This window comes from Thermobia domestica, chromosome 9 (genome assembly GCF_964235325.1).
Source record: "Thermobia domestica chromosome 9, izTheDome1.hap1.1, whole genome shotgun sequence".
NCBI classification, from domain to species: domain Eukaryota; kingdom Metazoa; phylum Arthropoda; class Insecta; order Zygentoma; family Lepismatidae; genus Thermobia; species Thermobia domestica.
Window position 1 is genome coordinate 14,949,015 of NC_137462.1, and position 22,059 is coordinate 14,971,073.

A 22,059-nucleotide genomic window follows, 5' to 3' on the forward strand; every position below is an offset into this window, starting at 1 on the left:
CCGGGTCATCCTAACCACTTGGGGCTTAGCGTTGTCCTGTAGCAGGAGAACCGCTTTGAGATTCAGAAGTGCTGGCTCCAGAGTTTTTAGTTTTTCTTAAACACGGCCCAACTGCTGACAGTACACAGTTGCATTGATGCTCTGACCAGCTGGTAGCAGTTCCTGATGCACATGACCGCGAGTAGTCCACCTAACACACAGGAGGACCTTCTTCTGGAGCAGTGGATATTCATTTTGTAGATGTGTTGGTCTTCTGGTACGTGGTGCGTCTTCGAGTGTTTTCTCACCGTCCTTAAACTTGTTATATGCAGCGTCCGTTGCACTGTCCGCGTAGTCAGGACACCCTCACCAAAGTCCTGGCATATCTTTCGCCCCGCTGCAGCGCCGTTTCACCCCAGTTTGAACTTGTGCAGCATACACGCCCTTATGACGCTTTGCGGAGATTCCATGTTCACTCTGTCCTTACGCAAGTTCACGGAGTAACTGAACTGCCACAAGCAGATAGCATATTGGATATACCCACACCAACAACTGATCTTCATCTTATCTCCATTCGCATTCAACTTACGATGTGAGGGCCAATTGAACACAAACTTCCACAAAATGGGACATAAGTTTCTTGGTTACCTTTATAATTTCACGAACTTTTTTTTCTGTAATGACCATGTTTTAGGAAATTAGATAAGTGCTGTGATAAGTCAACAATAACTATTCAATTAATGAATAATTTGAATATGTTTCTTGTGAACTCGTTCCGAATTTCTGAGAGTGCATAATAGGACTTTTCAACCATTATATAAAAGGAAATTAATATCGATTATACAATCATTACATGTACACAACAAATGAAGCATTACAAACCACATGTTTTCTCCTATTTTATGGACTAACAACAAAGCATCCGGCAGAGTAATCTTCCTCCAGCACAAGAATTAGTTTGTACAAATGTGATGACCCAGACTATATCTTCAATTGAACAAATACAATTTTAATTGTTCACGATTACAGAGAGGTCAAGTTACGTAATGGTATTCAATTATTCATTTGGTAATGTTATTTCCCAAAACACAATAATTAAAGTCAATGTAATCATGTAAAGTAGCGGTTAACAATGAAAAAGACATTACACTTTTTTATGCTCCTGTTTACAACTGGATACTTCTAATGATGCGATTTTATGTGACGTTCGGTTCATTAACGTAACTTCCGAACAGTATATTTATCACCACAGAGTAAAATGATCACCATATAGGACGATTACGTAGAGATTCATGATAAGTGGCAATGATTGAATTTCCTAAAGTTGCTCTGTTTTTCGTAATCAGTTTATACATATGGCACACTACTTTAGGAGACGAAGATGACGGTAAGTTCTTGAAATATCCTATAAATGCACACAATAGTATTACTTAATTCTATGGCACCGACTTTTCAAAATTTATGTGGGTGAAAAGAGCGCCGTAACTTAGAATTTTTTTCTGGAGGGACAAGCATTAATACGCATATTTGAGCCCCCTAGAAAAGTTGTTTTTCTAATTCTTGTGCTTCCTCTTTCCATCTTTCTCTTACTTTTTTTTGGTCCCCGGAGCCTGTGGGCTCTCCCTCATGGCAAGGTCTGCAGGGCCGTTAATTATGTCTCTGGGCCCGTTCCATATATAACAAATTAATGAAGGCTACAAAATTAGCAAATTTCAAAGCCATACGAATAAATATTTTTTTCTAGTGCCTCTGATATAAATATTTTAAACTGAAGTCTGTCGACCACTCAATTTTTGTTTATTTATCTTTTGTGTGCTGTTTTGTTTATGTAATGTACTAAACCTGTTTGATGCTTCATTTTAAATTTCATGTTCGTATCGTACATAGAGTAAGAAGGTTTTGTATTTAAATGGGCCCCACTCGACCGGCGGGAGCTTCCCTTTGCGGCAGTTGCCCCCTGCCCCCACAAGTTACGCCCTGGGTGCATATCAATAGCAATATGTGTTATATGTTTTCAGGGGAGTCTTGATAGTCTTTTGATAGATTTCCTTAGAGGAATCTCGATATTTTTAAATTGATTTCCTTTTAGTCAAAATCTTTTATGAACACTGTCATAAATGGCAGTGCTGTGATAAAGTAAAATATACCGTTACTATAAGGATAAGTTGGAGTTGCTCTAGCTCAGTCGGTAACGCGGCTGACTTAAAAGCAAGAAAAACAGGTTCAAACCCGGGTCCAAGGTTAAGGATAAGTTACTGTAATGAATATGCTCAACATATGGAATCGTAACAGTCATGCGTAGGTTAAGTCTATACTTTAAACAACTTACATCATGGATAATAATTGCAAGAGGCACCCTACGTCTAAAAGAAAATACCACATTCATACAAATTAAATCAGAAAAATCTTCATTAAAGCAAATAATTTTAATGGTATTGCACAAACAACTTACAAGGATTTTCTTGTGAACATAAACTACAAAGTGAAGTAAAGTGTGTTGCTTGGTTGCGTTTGCACAAACATATTTAAAACAAACAATTATGTTTTAGACGTTAGAAGTTTTAACTTCCATCTCACATAATTTAATTGCTTATTATTACTTTGTTCCTATCAAACTAAACATCTTGTGGGTGATGGAGTCCCAGAGCACCCACGTACTCGGCGCGCATGACTTAGTTAATAAAACTATATTTATGAGGACATATACAAGTGTAAGGATCATATTTCCACAGAGTCGACAGTTTCATTTACACAACGATCATAGTGTGCTACACATTCTTTACGTTGGTAATGCCAACGAGACCGTATGAGAAACGAAATTTGAATATGTTGTCTCGTCTAGTAACTTATGTATAAATCTGGTCTCGTTGCAGTTTTCGAAGAATTATTTCTCGTCTCGTCTCGTCTCAACTCCCGGCAAACTTTCTCCTATGAATCGGGAGGAGGGGATTCATAAAATGAGATGCAATAGGCGACGTGATAATGAATAAAACGTACAACGTCAAACGACGTCAAATGTTTAGCGTACGTACTGAAAGACCGATTGGAATGTGCAAATGGGGATTCCCCACTGCAGCGTCGGGGAGCATTGTATACGACAGAATACACCATGAACAAGGCGGTTTATTGGAACGATGGTACCACTCGCAACTATTGTGTCCAACAGAGTCCGAACCAGAAAAGTGTAGGAATTGGGGGACGATGTTGATTATTGCGCTACCAGTAAGATAAAAAGTGACGAGAAGGGAAGTGAAAATGTAAAGATCATGGCAAAAAAAGCATCTTCAGAATTCGAAAGTACCACTACACATTACCTTGCTAAAATGTAAAGGGTATGGTCAACCCCAGGGAATCCCAATTTGCACGTACCAATCGGTCATTCAGTAGGTACGCTAAACATAATCAGGTCATTTTACGTTTGTATGTATTGCTCATTTTAACGTCCCCTACTGCATCTCATTTGGTGACCCTTCTTCCTTTGGGGAGGCCCCTTGTGCAGTCTGTGAGCCCCCTTGGGAGTTTCTTTGCAGAATCTGCTCCTTTCTGTTTGCGCCATCATTTTGGTGGGATATGACTTTTTTTTTACATTCTTCTCACCCGATGTCAATATCTCTATTTGTCAGGCAGAAATTGCACTTAAAAGGTGGCCGGCGAAACGTCGCACAGCTTCTACTTGAAAACACCGCCGCGTTGGACCTATGTTTATTGGAACTTTTCCCGTGCTTTTAGCTGTAGAATCACCCCCCTAAGTTTTTCGGTCTTGGTCCCTTCAACCTTTTATATATATATATATATATATCGGATTAATCGGAGATTAAACGAATAGTTTCCTAAATCTACAAAACGAGTCCTAGTTCTTGAAGGTGGCCGCATCAGTAATCCACGCATTAATGACATCTCGTAGCGTTGCAGTATAAATACAGCTTGCAAGCTCTGGCGTGGAGAAATCAGTAAATTGTAAGCTTATTGAATGAAACAACCCAGCTTCAAATCTCGGCTCATACGAGATTCAAGTTATTATTTCTTTCTAAATACATTGTGGAGGCTTGGTGTGGTCATGTACTTTTTACATTTTTGTTTCTTTCTTTTGATAATGTGGATTATTCCCCGACCGCGATGTGTTCTTCAAGGGATTATGCTTGTGTATAACACGCCTATTATTTTACGAACTAATTGTCCGATTCTGACGCCATCTTCTTCCAATTTCGAATACAATGAACGGACCAATATGTGCAAGTTTGACTTGTTTGCCTGGTGGTGTTGGTGTTTGAAATACAAGGCAATGGGTTCGAGACACTGAGGGAGCAACTATTTTCTTTTAAAATATATTTCTATATGTTCACATATATTATTAGTAATTGCTTCCTTGCACTTTTCGTGCATTATCTTCAATTATTGTCTATGGGTTAGGGTAGGTCAGGTAAAGTCAGGTTCGATTATGTATGTTTACACTTCCGTTTCTTTCTTTCAAAATACATTTTTGTCTGTTCTCAAGTGTTAAATAATATTAGTAATTTATTTCTTACTTTTAAGGACTATGGGTTATCGATGGTTAGGTAAAATCAGGTTTGCACAAAGGATAGAACAACGCCATAGCACGTTCTTTACACAGCAATGTGTTGCTTTTTTCTTGTCACTGAAAGTTACTGCGAGTGTTTGCCACCCAACTAAGCCATTTATTCACTGTCAGTGCAAGGGGCATCAGCTTTCTGGAAGTAAACACCCTGTCAAATCGCGTATTTAGAGGCTCATAGCGTGTCAGCAGCTGTGGTAATAAGTTTCCTTACCTCCGTGACGTTTTAGAAAAGGCTTATACATTTTTATCTCGGAGAAAAATAAGAAGTATATTTGTTAAAATTTATATTGGTTTAAATTGAACACCCACAACTCTTATATTACATATAATGTTAAAGCGGGCATATCAAAACTGGTTTCGAATCTAGCACAATATCATGGCTAATTTTTTTGACATATACACAGAAATTTTTCTGGCGTGTTATTGTTCATAATATTTATGAAACCAAAGACAAGTTCTTACACTTTTCAACTATGCTGTGCACAAGTGACGGACGTATTGTAGAACGGTTGTATATTAAAATCGAGTTTAGTTAAAAGAGGAAATTGTTTAATTTTAGAAATGTATTTGTTTATTTATTTTGAGTTTTTTTTTTTTAACAATCAACATGCGATTACACAAAGCTCAACATACTTATGCTCAAACCTAAATATGGTTACAGAACTTGCTCTACTTTGAAAAAAATTAATATGAAACAATTTGCAATTACATCGTTACAGTCGATTTAATGCATGTTAATGGCATCTATTAGCGCTCAGCAAGCAAACGATAGCACAGGCTTCGACATCCATTAGCGTTCAGTAGGCAAGCGATAGCACAGGTTTTGATATCCATTAGCATTCAGTAGGCGAACGATAGCACAGGTTTCTACATCCATTACCGTTCAGTAGGCAAGCGATAACACAGGTTTCGATATCCATTAGCGTTCAGTAGGCGAACGATAGCACAGGTTTCGATATCCATTAGCGTTCAGTAGGCAAGCAATAGAAATGGTTTCGACATACATTACCGTTTATCAAGCAAGCGATAACACAGGTTTCGACATCCAATAGCGTGGCTGTTTGCTATTAGGAATTAGTGTGGCTTCTCTTTATTTCATTTTTGATTATAAGAAGAATTCTACGAAGATGTAAGAATATATTTACTCAGTTAAATTTAGACATTAATTTTATATTTGCACAGGCTGTGCTCCTGAAGAATATAAAGTAGAATGGTTTTCTGTGGGAGATCCGTACGATTATTGTGAAAATCTGTGCTGTAAAAAGAAGTGTCCAAAGACTTGTATACGACCACGTAATGGATGTCTCTGCAAAGAGGAATACAGATATGACGTGAAAAAGAAAAAATGCGTACCGAAAGAACAATGTGAAGGTAAGTGTATTCTGTATCTTTTATTCGTAATAATTATATTTTATTATGCCAATTGGTACGTAGTAATTTCCATGATTTTCCGGACTAGGATGACGTCACTATTAATATATTATTTTGGCGAGAGAGATTGCTTCTTGTAAAGACGCTTCGACATAATTGAGTATCTGTAAATCTGTTTAATTCTATCTGAAATAGCATTTGGTGCTACGTAGTTGAAGTCTTAAAATCAGTATCTTCAATTTGAAAGTCTCGAAATGAGCCATTTTGATTTATCTGTAGAACTGCATTGTTACTTTGTTTCATCTCCACTCTTCGATAAGCCTTCCAAAATTTGAAATGTTAAGACTTCATAATTTTTTTTAGGATAATTTTAAAGTATTTTAAAATATTAATTTAATAGAGGTTTAGTTATAGTTATGCCTTTCATTACAGAGTGATTTACATATTTCAAAGCTAACTCATACAAATACATTATTATTTCTATCATTTATAACGTCCTATTGATGTTTTTTCCCCCATTAAACAACTCTCTCATCTCCCTAAAAGATTAACCTATCTTTCTTGTTAAATTTGTAACCTCAAGTTAAGGATCTTGCTCATTTCCAGTTATTTGATTTTGGGAATATCAGGAAGATCTCGAACAAAGTCATTCACCTACATTAAAATCCAAATGTAATCCTATTTACCGCACTATCTTAACTCTTGGTAAATCTTTATAAGATATGGTCTAGTTTAGTGAAGAATGAAATACATATTCTGTTATTAATAATTATGCATTTTCATGCAATCTGAACAAAAACTGCAAATTGAAGCCAAGAGATTGCTACGTATCTAAGGTACCTTTTAATTCAATAATACACAAATTATTGACTAAACATTTAGAAATTAACAAATAAATATAATGTTGCTGTACGTTGGTTAGAAAATTATTATTATTATTATTATTATTATTATTATTATTATTATTATTATTATTATTATTATTATTATTATTATTATTATTATTATTATTATTTGAATTGATGTTATGTCATATCCATCTGTTTATTATGAGGTATAGTAAAGGATGATAAAATCTGTTTAGTTTTGCTAACGAACAACATTAACAAGACAGATACGATAACAGATGTGTTCAATATTCTTTGTCTTTGTAGAAAAGAAACCAACTACTACACCACCTCCTGATTCTTCAGAGGAAGGTAAGCAAAATAAGACTTTAAAAATATTTTTATTATTAAACAGCGTAGAAGATAATTGTAATTATTTGTTTTCCGTTTGTTCTTACGCCATTTGGATAAATGATCTTCAACAAATGCAGAAATAGATTATTCTAGTGCTTTACAAATATTTGCATGATCATTGTGGAAATTGATACGACCTTATACACTTTCTTTACGCTTCTAACTCCGAATTAAAACTCACTCGTGGGTATACGGTTATCGTACGCACCTTTGGCGTGGGAGGTACTAGTTCGATTTCCGACAGGAGCTCATATGGATCGCATAACATATTCAAAATATAAATTTCATATAGTAAATGCTTACATTGTGCATGAAACAACAATATTTCGTCCTCATTTTAAATTGAAAACCCTTATGTTACTATTTTAAAAAATGTTAAAACTTTTGTTCTTTGAGATCAACTTATTGTATAGTGATGAATCGACATATGTTGTCCATTTATTCTATCAATGTGTTATCTCGAATGCTTCTCCCGGATTTAATTATGTTATAACTGGACATTTCGTACCCATATTATAGGACTACAAAAAAGTGCTTAAATATACAATTCTGTAGTTTATTTAATAATAGACACCGAAGTATGCTTATGTTGAGTATCATCATTATAGACTCTGAGAAAAATAGATCGAAGGAACAGAGTTTATCAACAATTTAAGTAGTCTCAAAATATTATTATCGGAATACAAAAATATGCTGAAATCTAAATATGGCGTTAAAGTTTGTTCTACTTTCAAATAATTAATTTGAAACAATTTTCAATTAATCATCCCATCAGTTTTAAGACGATAAATTGCCTTGCTTGCTGGCGATATCTATTAGCGTCAAGTATGCAAGAGACAACAACATTTTTAGTAAGACTGTTAAGATGTAACTTGGCGTTTGCTGGTTGGGTAAGTAGAGTTCTACAAAGGTCTCAGATTTTCAATTCTCAGTTACATTGAGAAATTCATTTTTTCTTTGCACAGGCTGTGCCCCCGAAGAAGATAAAGTGGAATGGTTTTCTGTTGGAGATCCGTACGATTATTGTGAAAAGCTGTGCTGTAAAAAGAAGTGTCCAAAAACTTGTATACGACCACGAGACGGTTGCCTCTGCAAAGACGAATATAGGTACGACCTGAAAAAGAAGAAATGCGTACCGAAGGAACAATGTGAAGGTATGAATATTCTGTAATTAAATGCAATGACTTTAAAGTTTTCCAAATTTTCTTTTTGAACTTTTAAAACCAAAGTCGCTTTACCCGATCTATAGGTTTTCTTTTATTAATTTTTAACTTAGATGTTATGTTACTACAAGATTCTCTATTAGTTTCTTTCATCATTGAATAAATTGTTCAAAAATCCACATTCTACAAATACATTTCCATTCATATGAATTAACACATTCAACTGCACTTTATCCCATTAAACAGCTACCTTATCTCCACATAGAATTTCTTTGTTTTTCTTCTTAGATTTCTAGAGTCGAATTAATGTTTTCTCTCCTTCTTAAGAGCCTGGCTTATTAAAAATAATACAAAATTCACTATTTGTCTATTGGTTGTTTGTCGTAAGTGAAAGGAGATAATGAAATGCAACTTACCACAATCATAGATAATGTCATTCTACAATAGAAAATATGAACCTGAAGAATTTTCAGTGTTGCTATCCATAGAAGTTACAGTATTGCCAGAATAACAACTCCCCCAAAATCTAAGTTAAGGCAGCAACTAGAGGAACGAACTGAACTGCATTTAGTTACGTATCATATTGTCTTGGAATCCTTTGAACTACATTTTAAATAATAGTTGTATTTAGTTTCATAAAGAAAATAGTTTTAACGTACAATTATTAAAATTAATTATAATGCTATTTAGAAAGTAGTTCACAGGACACCAAAACAACATGATATATAATCAAATGCAATTGAATTCGTTCCAGTAGTCGCTGCCTTAACTTAGATTTTGGTGGAAATGTTATTTTGGCAACATTGTAATTTCTATGCATGCAACATTGAAAATTCTTCAGGTACATATGTTTTGTTAAAGAATAACATTATCTATGATTGTGGTAAGTTGCAGTTCATTATCTCCTTTCATTTACGAAAAACAACCAATAGACAAATGGTGAATTTTGTATTATTTTTAGTAAGTCAGCCTCTTATGTTATTTTTAGAAATATCGGAAGGGTTTAGGATAGAGTCATTCAATTACACTAAAATTTAACGTTAACATAGATACCGCAATGTCTTGTCTTTCGGTAGATTTTTGTTATTTTTTTTTATTTTCTTATGTTATTTTGTTATTTGTTTATTAAGACAACAAATAATGCGAAAAATGTAATACACAATATCCCTTTTTAATTATGCATTATCATATTTTATGGACTAAAATTGTAAGTAAAAGTCAAGAAATGGTCCGTTTTAATTTACTAATGCACAAACTATTGTCTTGTAATTTACATATTGGCAAATAAAATACAATGTTGCTATTAGGTTGCAAAATTATTATTATCTGAATTGATGTTATGTCATCTAGAATTCTTTGGCATCAAATGTACTGAAGAAAATTAATTTGCATTTAATTTTGCTGGCGAACATGCAACACACATATATATAATTATATATTACTTTCCCAGTCCGATTAAAATTACTTTAATAATTACCAAACTTTATCACGATAATTATTTCAATAAATTAAACTATTTTTGTTACTTCTAAACTTTGTATGTCCTTAATACTAATCGTTCATTTCACAGAAATTGGAAATATACTTCAATCACTTATGACTTCCTCACTTATTATATCTTTAACAGCATAAATAAAACAAGTTTAAACAAATCTGGTTACAAGATTTGTTATCATAAGGTACCAGAAGATTGTTTTTGTTGCCCTATGACTAAATATATATATAAAGTACAACTAAATATACATTATCGTTGGGAACAGTATTACATTTCTGTTTTAAATGTGCAGGTATAATATCAGATGTGTTAATATAGTTTCTCTTTGTAGAGAAGAAACCAACAACCACTGTTGCACCTCCTGATACTTCAGATGAAGGTAAGTGAATGATGTCTAGAAAGTATCTTTTGTGTTTATTAAACAGAGTAATAAATAATCGTAACTCATTTGGTCGCAGATAGTTCTTACAATATTTAAATAAATGATTCCGGGAGAACAGTGAAATGCTACTACAGCTATGAGCACATCTGCACAATCGCTATAGAAAGTCCTCTTTATACCTCTTCATATAGCTATTTTGGATACTAACTCTCAAATGGATCACTTATTTGGCTTTTTGTTGGTTAGAAATGTATCGTATCTTAGGGTCTATCATAAATGACAGTATAAATTACTCAGATGTTGCCATGGGTTCAACTTAAGACAATAGGGACAAGGGAGTGCTGAATGGTTTCCCGTAGTCATATGATTATTGTCTTAAGCTCCAGAATGGGAGAGCAGGTTCAGTTCCCAGTAGGAACTCATTTAGTTCGAAAGATACCATTGATTGATTGATTGATTTGAATTTAGCGTCCCTTTCAGCAGCAAGGCTATATGAAACTTGGAACTACAGCTTAACGTGGAATCCGAGCCACATGAGATCCTGCCGGGAATCGAACCCGGTCTCAGATGCCAAGGCGCGTTCAGTAACAGCTTAGCCATGAAGGAGCTCCCGAATTATCCCTTGTCAATCTGTAGATCCAGGTCTTATATAGTATCAGTACTGAAAATACGGCTAAACTCCCATCCACCCAGTCAACAAAAGATCTTTATAAACATTCTGAGCATATATAGTGCGATTTTCAATGCCCCGAACTCCCAATTTTATTGCTGAAATGATTTAGTGATGCATAACATAATCTTCATACAGTCTTACATGTAACAGGAAATAAATATACTTCACTTACATTTTAAATACGAGAATTTTATATTAATTTAAATAACCTCCATTTACGTCAATCTATAAATCGACATACCAACATGTATTGGTTCCATATTTTCCCATTTTGTTTACTAAGTTGTTGCTCACGAATCTGTTTATATTGTACACGTATTGTTCGTAGGAAAAACAACTTACATGTTGTAGTGCTATTAATGAAACATTGAATTATGAAATATGATCAAAATCCCTATGGCCATTCTGCTTAGTTGTGTTCGAGATCTGGGAAGTGAAGGACAGGCGATTTTGTAAACCTCTGTTTTGTCTCTTGTACAACCCGCGGCAAACAACCTGCAACATGAGGATATAAGTTTATTGTGAAACTACGTATAACAGCACAGGGAATGAACATAACGTCTAAGTGAAACGAATCACGCCAAGATAAACCTCGGCCTCCTCCCGTGCACACTTATTTTGGAGCAAAAGACTTCGTCATTTCACAATAAACTTATATGCTCATGTTGCAGGTTTTTTGCCGCGGATTGTACAAGCCGCGATGGAGCGCTCACTGGAACAAAGATACGTGATCAAATTTTGTGTAAAAGTTGGCAGTCTACAGCTGGAAACTTTTCCAGTAGTTCAACGATCCTTCAGGGATGACAAAAGTCAAGTCTACAGATGGCATAAGGCGTTTCTGGAAGGCATTAAAAAGGTGGGCGACGAAGCAAAATGGTCGAGGACACCTGTCAACCTCCTCAAAGCAGAAAAAATGTAACTCGTATGAGGGAACAACTGCAACGGACCGTCGAATGAGTGTTCGTTTAACGGTCGAAATGTTAAATATTTCATAAACAATGTGCCCTGAAAGGACATCGTTACAGAACAATAAACGACGTGAACGTAGCTTGTGAAATAGGTTTAAACTCACTTCCTGAACTGGCTTTCCAGGATGCCTTTGCACATTGGAAAAATGAAATGAAATGAAATCTTTGAGTTTTACGTCCCATGGTTATGCCGGTTAGGCTAAAGGAGACGCTGATTATGAGAAATGAATGAAGTGGTGGAATGAAGAAAGCGGGAGGAAACTGGAGAACCCCGAGGAAACCCACGCACACGGTGTTTGTCCACCACAAAGACCACTGGTGGTGGGATCGAACCCGGGACCCTAAACACCAGAGGTGAACGCTCTACCACTGAGCCACCACGGCCCCCCTTTGCACATTGGAAATTCAGCTTTGAAAAATATATTGAATCAAGAGGACAACAGTTTGAAGAACTTTAATGTATAGGTTTTATTATTCTTATTAGTTTGTAAATAAATTATTTTCTTTTCATATTTATAGTGTTAGGTAACATTACTTTTTGGAGAAACCTTGTATTTACTTAGTGTAGGAAGAAATTTCGAAGCACGCTCTAGAAAATCTTATAAAAACCTTCGATTTAAATTTGCTTCCCATACCATGAATAGAGGCCATAGTATTCAAGTGAACACGTTTGCATGAGGATGAACGGGTAGACGGACTAAAAGAATATAAAACCAAAAATCCATTTCTTTTTGGCAGGTAAGGTACACTCACGTTCAAAATTATTGTCGCATGTATATAAATATGTTGTTGTAGTAATATAAATCGATAACGAATAAGCCCAGTATTTCTTATAATGTTAGTATGTGTATAATCAGCAAAGACATATATGTGGAACATTTCTTGTCAAAAAAGAAGTAAATAAGAACAATAAAACAAAAATAAAACTTTCTTGTCCATTCAGCAACATTTTGTGTTACTAATTCTAATTTCCGTATTTATAATTCTTTTGCTATGAAATTTACCACAAATACACATTTCCCGATTCATTTTCAAATAAAATGAATAACGAACTTGTAAATAATTGAAGCGCTTGGAGGATAAAGGTGTTATGTAACAAATTGAATATGATGGGAAAATTGACTTTCACAACTTTGTCCGTTAATATACCATCTTCATCGTTTCTAAATATTTGCACTAGGACTAGGGCTCACCAAATAATGTGTTAGGTAGCATAAGTAGCATATAACACGTGCATGAACAGCCAGAATGCAACATTTCGAAAAAATGTAACATGACACCTTTATCTTTCAAGCGCTTCAATTATCCAATTCATTTGGGACCAGACTTGTAAAGCAATGACAACAACAATATCACTCAAAATTAAGTCAAATTGTTATTAAAACAGCGAGACTTTAATACTAAAATAGGCTCTTTTGAAATAGCTCTTTGGGAGACAATCACTCAATGACAGTGGAACATTCAGGACTTCTTTAGAGATGATTTGTTGAGTTGGGTTTAAGTTTCAGCAGCGAGGCTATATGGGACGTGGACATATTGATTAACGTGGCATCCGAACCACATAAACCCCCACCAGGAATCGAATCTGGGTCTCCGACACCAAAGACGCGTTCACTAACAACTTACCTACTAAGGATCTCAACTGGTTAAACGTGATTCAATCTTTCAATGTTATAGTTACAATGTTATTATACATATCATAGTGCGGCTAATCCTTAATTACATAATATTACAAAATATTTTATTCGAAGCGTAATTAAAACCAGGAAAATCCCATTAGCGTGCGCTACTGGTAATAATAAAGAAGCTATCACTTCATCAGCTCAAAATGATGCTAATACTTTCACGTAATTGCTGTGATAAAAGCGAGGAGGAACGCCGGGTGACGCTTTTTCCCCAGCCCCATATAGTATCTATATTGTCCCCCCCCCTTTCTGAAAAATTGCAACGGCAAAGATAGACCAGTTGTTCGGGGAACGTCATGCGTCCCTCTACCATCTCAGATACCTGATACCTATGAATAGACAGATTAGTGTTTTGTTCTGATCTAAGAGTCAATTTTATGATTCCAATCTCCTTCAGACTGAGGATCTCCCTCGTGCTAAGCAGGTAGCTTTGCGTCTTTCATATGGGCAACCAGGCTAAGATTCCATGTGCAAGCTAATGTGTTTAGAATCTCATGTTAAGCTGTAAGTTCTCGTCTAATGTACCCTCGCTGTTGAAAGGGATGCTAAATTCAATCTCAAATACTGATTGAGCATCTTTCTCTGATGAGCAAAAACAGATTGGGATTTAGAGAAGCGAAATCGAGTTGTAAAACATTCCATGTAATGAGTTCAGTTAATGCAGATGAATAACTAATGGGAGTAAAACATGAATTTATTATTTTTATACAACTACAAAAAACATACTCGAAATGTAGATTTTTTCCTTCAGTTCAATCCCTATAAAGGTAACCAAAAAAAGATCTGTCGCTTTTCTGGATGCCTGTGTTTAATTGGCCCTTGCACCATGAGTTGAGTGCGAATGGAGATAAGGCAAAGGTTGGTTGTTGGTGTGGCTATATCCAACACCTGGTTGTGGCACTTCAGTTACATCGTGAACTTGCGTAAGGACAGAGTGAACATGGAGCCTCCAGAGAGAGTTATAAGGGTGTATATGTTGTATGAGTTCAAATTGAGGTCAAACATCGCTGCAGCGGGGCGGAAGATATGCCAGGACTTTAGTGAGGGCGTCGTGAAGACATGGACAGTGCAGTGGTGGTTTAACAAGTTTAAGGACGGTGACGAAACACTCGAACACGCACCACTAGCCGGAAGCCAACACATTCACAAAATGAAGATCTTCAGGCAGCAATTGAGGTGAACAGTGGCCAGAGATGTGAGGAACTGAGACTATAATTCAGTGTGACTGGGGAAACCATTTGGCAGCACTTCCATCAACTTGGGAAGCACTACAAGTTGGATTGATGGGTTCACATGATTTGATTCCGGACCAGAAGGCAAGGCGAGGAAACACCTGCATTTCTTTGCTACCTCTTCTGACGGAGTCATTTCCTAAAAGTGTGGTTATATGTGATGGAAAGTTGGCCCTGTACGTAGCTCTATGGTGCCGTCATCATTAGTTAGCGTCTCACGAACTGGTTCCAAAACAGCACTCCAGCAGAAGAAAGTCCTCCTGTGTATTTGCTGGACTGCTCGCGGCATCGTGCGTCGAAAACTTCTACGAGCTGGTCAGAGCATCAATATAATTGTGTACTGTCAGCAGTTGAGCCGTGTTCAAGAAAACCTCAAAACTCTGGAGCACTTCTGGGTCCTCTTGTTACTGTCACCATTCTACGATTTGGATGCGAAACACTATTGCATCCGCCATACTCCCCGGACATTGCACTGTCCGATTATTTGGACAATCACCTTAGAGGACGCAAGTTAAAATCCCTTGTAAAGATGCAAAATGCACTTGATAGTTTCTTCGCTTCACAGCCCACCAAGTTCTACCGCGATGGAATCCGTGGCCTTCAGGAAGGTTGGCAGAAGATCGCCGATGCTGATGGGGACAATTTTTGATCTTCCAGATACGTCTCAGGTGACATATCGATGTTCGAAGGTAGTGGGCGAAAAAGTGGCAGAGCTGTTTTGCTTTTTTATACATTCTGAAAAAAAAATTACATTGAAGCAAGACAGTTTAAGTTCAAATTAAGTCGTACCAAGTTTTATTATTGGAATACAAAATATGTTGAAATCTAAATATGATTATAGAACTTCCTCTAGTTTGAGATAATTAAATTGAACCAATTTACAATTGAGCATCACACTACTCGAGATATTTCTTAGTATCAAGCAGGTAAGCGATAGCAGAGGTTTCGATATCCATTAGCGTTCAACAGACAAACCGTAACACAGGTTCCAACATTCATTATCGTTCAACACGCAAGCGACAGCAAAATTTGGAAAGTAATTACTGTTGGACAGGCAAGCGATACGACAGGCTCCAAAATATATTAGCGTGACTGTTTACTATTAGGAACTAGTGTGGCTTCTCTTTCTTTCTTTCTTTTTTGGTTATAAGAAGAATTCTACAAAGATGTAATGTTTTTTTTTCTCTGAGATTAAATTGAGAAATTTCTTTTGTGTTTGCCCAGGTTGTGCCCCCGAAGAATATAAAGTGGAATGGTTTTCTGTGGGAGATCCGTACGATTATTGTGAAAACCTATGCTGTAAAAAGAAGTGTCCAAAAACTTGTATACGACCACGAGACGGTTGCCTCTGCAAAGACGAATATAGGTACGACCTGAAAAAGAAGAAATGCGTACCGAAGGAACAATGTGAAGGTATGGATATTCTGTAATTAAATTTAATCTCTTGTAAAGTTTTCCAATTTTTTTTTAAACTCTTAGAACAAAAATCAGTTTGCTTAATATGTAGGTTTTCTTTTATTAATTTTTAGTTTAGATGTTTGTATAAGACTTTCCATTAACTTCTTTCACCACTGAGTGATTTGTTCAAAATACACCTTTTACAAATACGTTACTATTCCCATGGTTTTAAACAATCCACTGCACTTTCTCCCGTTAAACAGCTTTCTTATCTCCAATTAGAATTTCTTTTCTTTTTCTTCTTGGAGTTCTAGACTCGAATTAATGTTTTACTCTTTGTTAAAAAAAAATTTAGAGTTATCGGAAGGCTTTAGAACATAGCCATTCAGTTTGATTAAAATTCAACGTTTCCACACATATCGCAATTCTTTTCAAGACAACACCTAGTTTAGCGAAACATGTAATATACTGTATGATATTAGTAATTGTACATTATCATATGATGTGGATTATGAATGTGAGTAATAGACAAGAAATGGTCTTTTTCCATTTAGTAATGTACAAAATATTGCTTTGTAATTTAGAAATTGAGAAATAAAAACACAATGTTATTATTAGCTTGCAAAATTATTATTATTTGAATCGATGTTATGCCATCTGCAACCTTAACATCAGATCTATTGAATCAAATTAAGTTGTATTTTCGACAAACAGTATATATATATATATATATATATATATATTTCTATTTTACATGCGGAGGTATAATATCAGATATCTTAATATAGTTTTTCTTACTTATTTATTCTCTTTGCAGAAAAGAAACCAACGACCACTGTTGCACCTCCTGATACTTCAGATGAAGGTAAGAGAACGATGTGTACAAAGTATCTTTTGTCTTTATTAAACAGACTAATAAATAATCGTAACTTAGTTGATTGCAGATGATTCTAACGCCATTTTTGAACGGCGGTGATCACTTACACTACCCACCTTTTCTCATATCTCTTGTACGCTTTGATGCTGATGGTTAGAAACCCAAACCACTTAAGTTTTCTTAAAAAATATATTTTTCAATAAATGGTATGAGCATTAACTGTGAATAGGAGAATATTTGTCTTTTGAAAAACATGACAAATAAAATATTACGTATGTCTCACTCAAAAGGTTAGTCTCCTTTTTCTGCCCCTCAATGAGTTAAATAAAGGTTTTCCGGAGAAGACAGAAACACTACTAGTGCTGTGAGCATATCTGCACAATCTTGACAAAGTTAATGCCTCTTCATACAATTTATTTTCGATATTAACTCTGAAATGGACCATTCAGCTGAATTTTAGCGATTAGAAATGTACCGTGTCTTAGTCTCAATCAGTAGCGTACCCAGGAATTTATTTCGGGGGGGGGGTTCAAACTAAATATGAAGCTATTTTATATTAAAATTGCTAAAATTGCCCCTAAAATTAGGCTAAATTTTTAAAAAGTCGAAATTTCGGGGGGGGGGGGGTCCGGACCCCCGTGTCCCCCCCCTTCCGTACGTCCCTGGTCTCAATCATACATGGCAGTATAAATTACTCTACATACTAGTATGGTCCAACTCGATCTTCCGTACAAAATACAACTTACGATTAGAACGAAGAGAGCGCTGTACGGTTTCTCGTAGTCATATTGCTATTGCTCACATATTCAGAACGAGAGATCGGGTTCAGTTCCCAGTGGAGGCTCATTTTGTTTTGCTTATTGATTGATTGATTTGATTTGATTTTAGCGTCCCTTTCAGCAGCAAGACTATATCAAACGTGGACCTACAGCTTAATGTGGAATGTCAAGCACATGATCTCCTGTCGGCAATCGAACCCTGGTCTCCTACGTCAAAGGTGCGTATCGTAACCGCTAACAAGCCACGTACAGAACAAGGCACGATCAGATCCGACTCAAACTTCGCCCAGAGACCACATAATTGAAAAGAAGAAAAAATGTCAAAATAGAGCTGCCCCCATCCAGAAACACCGGAGATATGCTCCACAACATAACGCACCAAGCGACAATATAAGGTAAACGTCGCAAGATACCCGTTTATGTCGGAAACGGAAAGGATGGGCAGCACCAGGATATCAAGATATTTGATATGCTATAACAGTGACTTGGCGGCCATCTTGAAAGCCGCCATCTTGGATATAGCGTAAGGTATTGAAATGAGAAGCGGGGTGTATGATATATCAATTTAAGGTAAAATGCAAAAGGAAAACCAATGATGTAACCGCGAAAAACATATGTATGATGGTATGGACGGGACGAAGTGTAGAAGACTCGGGCAAAACAAACGTGTATTCGAAGGGCAGAATAATAGGGCAAGACTCCACGATAAATGGTACGCGACAAGTAACTACAACAGTGTCTGTGCATGGAAGTGCATCCGCCTTGACAGATTATGCCTTCCGAGGATATTGGGATTCCGTTTGGAACAATGAAAACCACAATTACAACCCGCGATACGATCACTTGTTTGGAGACTACATAATCTACAAAGGACTACCTCTTATGGAACAGCAATTCGGCACCTCACTCCGGAGTGTAGGACATATCATCTTGGATTGGTGATCAAAAACGCGACCTACTTGTGACTGAAGTCCACTCCTGAACACCGTTTTGTACGTTTCTTGTTCAATTTTCTTGTTGTTTCGTGTGGACAAGAGACACTTCGGCCCACGTTTGTTTAAAGAACACTATCTCAAACAAAGTACGTACGGATGGGAAAGGCCAGTCTTGTTCTAGCTTACATTTCTTTACGAATGTATCTTTTCCTTTGCACGGTTTGCTACACTGTTTCATGACGGTCCCAAACAGTCACAATATCAGAGAAAGGCACCAATATCCTCGGAAGTCATAATCTGTCAAGGCGGATGCACTTCCATGCACAGACACTGTAGCAGTTACTTGTCGCGTACCATTTATCGTGGAGTCTTGCCCTATTATTCTGCCCTTCGAATACACGTTTGTTTTGCCCGAGTCTTCTACACTTCGTCCCGTCCATACCATTACACATATGTTTTTCGTTGTTACATCATTGGTTTTCCTTTTGCATTTTACCTTACATTGATATATCATACACCCCGCTTCTCATTTCAATACCTTACGCTATATCCAAGATGGCGGCTTTCAAGATGGCCGCCAAGTCACTGTTATAGCATATCAAATATTTAGATATCCTGGTGCTGCCTATCCTTTCTGTTTCCAACATAAACTGGTATCTTGGGATGTTTACCTTATATCATATTGTCGCTTGATGCGTTATGTTGTGGAGCATATCCCCCGGTGTTTCTGAATGGGGGCAGCTCCAATTTGGCATTTTTTCTTCTTTTCAATTATGTGTTCTCTGGGCGAAGTTTGAGTCGGATCTGATCGTGCCTTGTTCTGTACATCGCTTGTAAGCCATCAGAGGGCGCCTGGATGATCTCTTTGTCAATCTACAGATCCAGATTTCATATAGTCTCACTGAAAAGAATGTAACCTCTCATCCACACAGTCAACTAAAGAGCTCTGTAAAACTCTCCGAGCATATGTAGTGTGACTTTCAATGCTCCGAACTTCCAATTTTAGTTTTTGAAACTATTTATTGATGAATACAAACTTCATATAATAAATAGTTACCTTTTACATGAAATAAATATATTTCACATACATTTTAACTACGAAATCCTTATATTACTTTAAGCGGCCCAATTTATTTCAATTTATAACTTGGTATATCAACACGTATTGGTTCCAGTTTTTCCAATGTGATAACTAAGTTTTTCCTCACGAACCTGGTCATATTGTACCCGTACTTTAGTAGAAACACAATTTATACATGCTGTTAATGAAAAATTGAATTATGAAATATGACCAAAATCGTTCAGCTATTTTCGGGGAAGTAATAAATGTTGATGTTCACCCTTCAGTTAACTACGTTACAATGCCTGTTCGGAAAGTAATGTCATACCTGTTATTGTAAAGTGACTGTACATTGCCGCGCACTCTATCCTCCGGGATCGATGTTGACATAACTGAATTGCCTAGCGAGTGCTTTAACATTTGTCTCTGAGCTCTCGGAGGTGAAGGACGAGCGATTTCGTAAACGTCTGTTTCGTCACTTGTATAAACCGCGATGCAGCCTACACTGGAACATATATATGGGATCAAATTTTGGCGAAAGTCGGTAAATCAACAGTTGAAACTTTTCCATTAGTTCACTACCCCATCAGGGATTCGTTTATTACAAAGCCAAGTCTAGAGATGAGAGAAAGCATCTTTGGAAGGCCGTGAAGAGGTCAACGACGAAGTCTGCGCTGGACACCCGTCAACCTCCTCGAACGACAAAAATATAACTCGTGCGAAAGAACTTTCGCCAATAGATCGTTAAATGAGTGTTCGTTTACTGGCCGAAACGTTGTATATTTCAGAAACGATTCTTCCTGAAGGAACATCGTTACAAAACAATAGACGACATGGAAACAGCTTGTAAAATGGGTTGAAACTACTATCTGAACAAGTCTTCAAGAATGAAATTTCAGATTTTAAATCTTGCTGGTAAAGATGTATCGACGCAAGAGGACACTATTTTGAAGAATTTTAATGTTCAGGTATTATTATGTAAATAAATCATTGTTTCGTATTTGTAGAATTGGTGACATTACTTCCCGGACAGATCTTATATTTTCCGGAGTAGGTAGAAAATTCGAAGACAGCTCTAGAAAATCTGATAAAAACATTCAATTTAAATTTGCTCTCGGTAGGACAGTGTAGGATATAAGGGATGATCAGACGAAAAGATAATTACAAAGCCAAAAATATTTTTTTGCTGGAGAGGGAGTGTAGTGTCCATGGAATGTGTAAATCCGTTGAAATCTCCAATTTGATTTTCTTTTCACGATAAACGTGTATTTTCTTCTCTCATCTCATCATTCGAAAATGATAATCGATTGCTCTTTATATCTGGGAACCCATGCTGACAAGGGCGCCCATGTTGTGGTTTCCAAGGGGGGCAAGTTTAAGCGACGTTTCAAAAATAGTTTCAAATTTTGCTGCAACTAATGTAAAAATTCCATTGGATTTTTGATATTCTGAAGTACAATTTCCCCTGGGGGGGCAAGCGCCCCACCTTGCTTCCCTGATGGGCGCCCTTGCATACTGATATATATTACTTAAACCTCATCACATGTTCTTCATACGTGATTTTTTTTCTTTTTTTTTTTTACAAATTACACTATGTAAACGAAAATCAAAACAAAAATATTTATCAGTGAAAGGTATGTATTGTAGTTGACAACAAATGGCGGAAGAAGAAGAATAATTAAGTTGGTTGTTGATTTTTAACACTTTCTAGAAACATACGGAAATTATAACACTCAAATAGTAGTTCATAATGATTAAAGCGTAGTAAAAATTATCAAAACGAAAATCCATTTTGCACGGAAAAAGGTAAACGTTTGTTACTTACCACTGAATGGTAGTTCTAGAAAGTTCACAACAAATGGCAGAAGAAAATTACTTATGTTGGTTCTACATTTTCATCACTGTCTATTAACGTTATGAAACAGGCATGTGAGTATAAATAATTCATATTTTACGTAATATCTTACTGAGGGAAATTACAACAACGAGAAAATCTCCTTTGTGTTCGCCACTGAAAATAAACAAAGAAGCTATCACTATCAGGTCAAGATGAGGCTGTGACGTAAATCATAAGAAAAACTTGAAGCTACGAATAGGACAGCGGTTTCAGCACAGGGATAATGGTAGACATAAAAGTCTATTTTTGGCTCCATAAATACTTGTTATATATTTAGACTTACCTGCGGGCAAAGACTAATTGTATAGGACTCGTTTTAGTAACGCATAAAATAGTTTCAATATCTAA

General features: G+C 36.2%; 1 protein-coding gene across 2 annotated transcripts in view; it reads left to right on the top strand.

The window, feature by feature from the left end:
• Positions 1-1,234: 1,234 nt before the first annotated feature.
• The window catches only part of LOC145693898 (uncharacterized), a 37,073-nt gene continuing 16,248 nt past the window's right edge, over positions 1,235-22,059 (top strand). Inside the window, exons 1-7 of one of the 2 annotated variants that reach the window (XM_081770065.1) lie at positions 1,235-1,366; positions 5,738-5,926; positions 7,081-7,125; positions 8,133-8,321; positions 10,157-10,204; positions 15,990-16,178; positions 16,981-17,028. In XM_081770065.1, coding sequence (XP_081626191.1) covers positions 1,285-1,366; positions 5,738-5,926; positions 7,081-7,125; positions 8,133-8,321; positions 10,157-10,204; positions 15,990-16,178; positions 16,981-17,028 — 790 coding nt within the window. In that variant the 5' untranslated portion in view covers positions 1,235-1,284. The remainder of the gene's footprint in view (positions 1,367-5,737; positions 5,927-7,080; positions 7,126-8,132; positions 8,322-10,156; positions 10,205-15,989; positions 16,179-16,980; positions 17,029-22,059) is intronic. The other variant, XM_081770066.1, reaches the window with a different exon arrangement.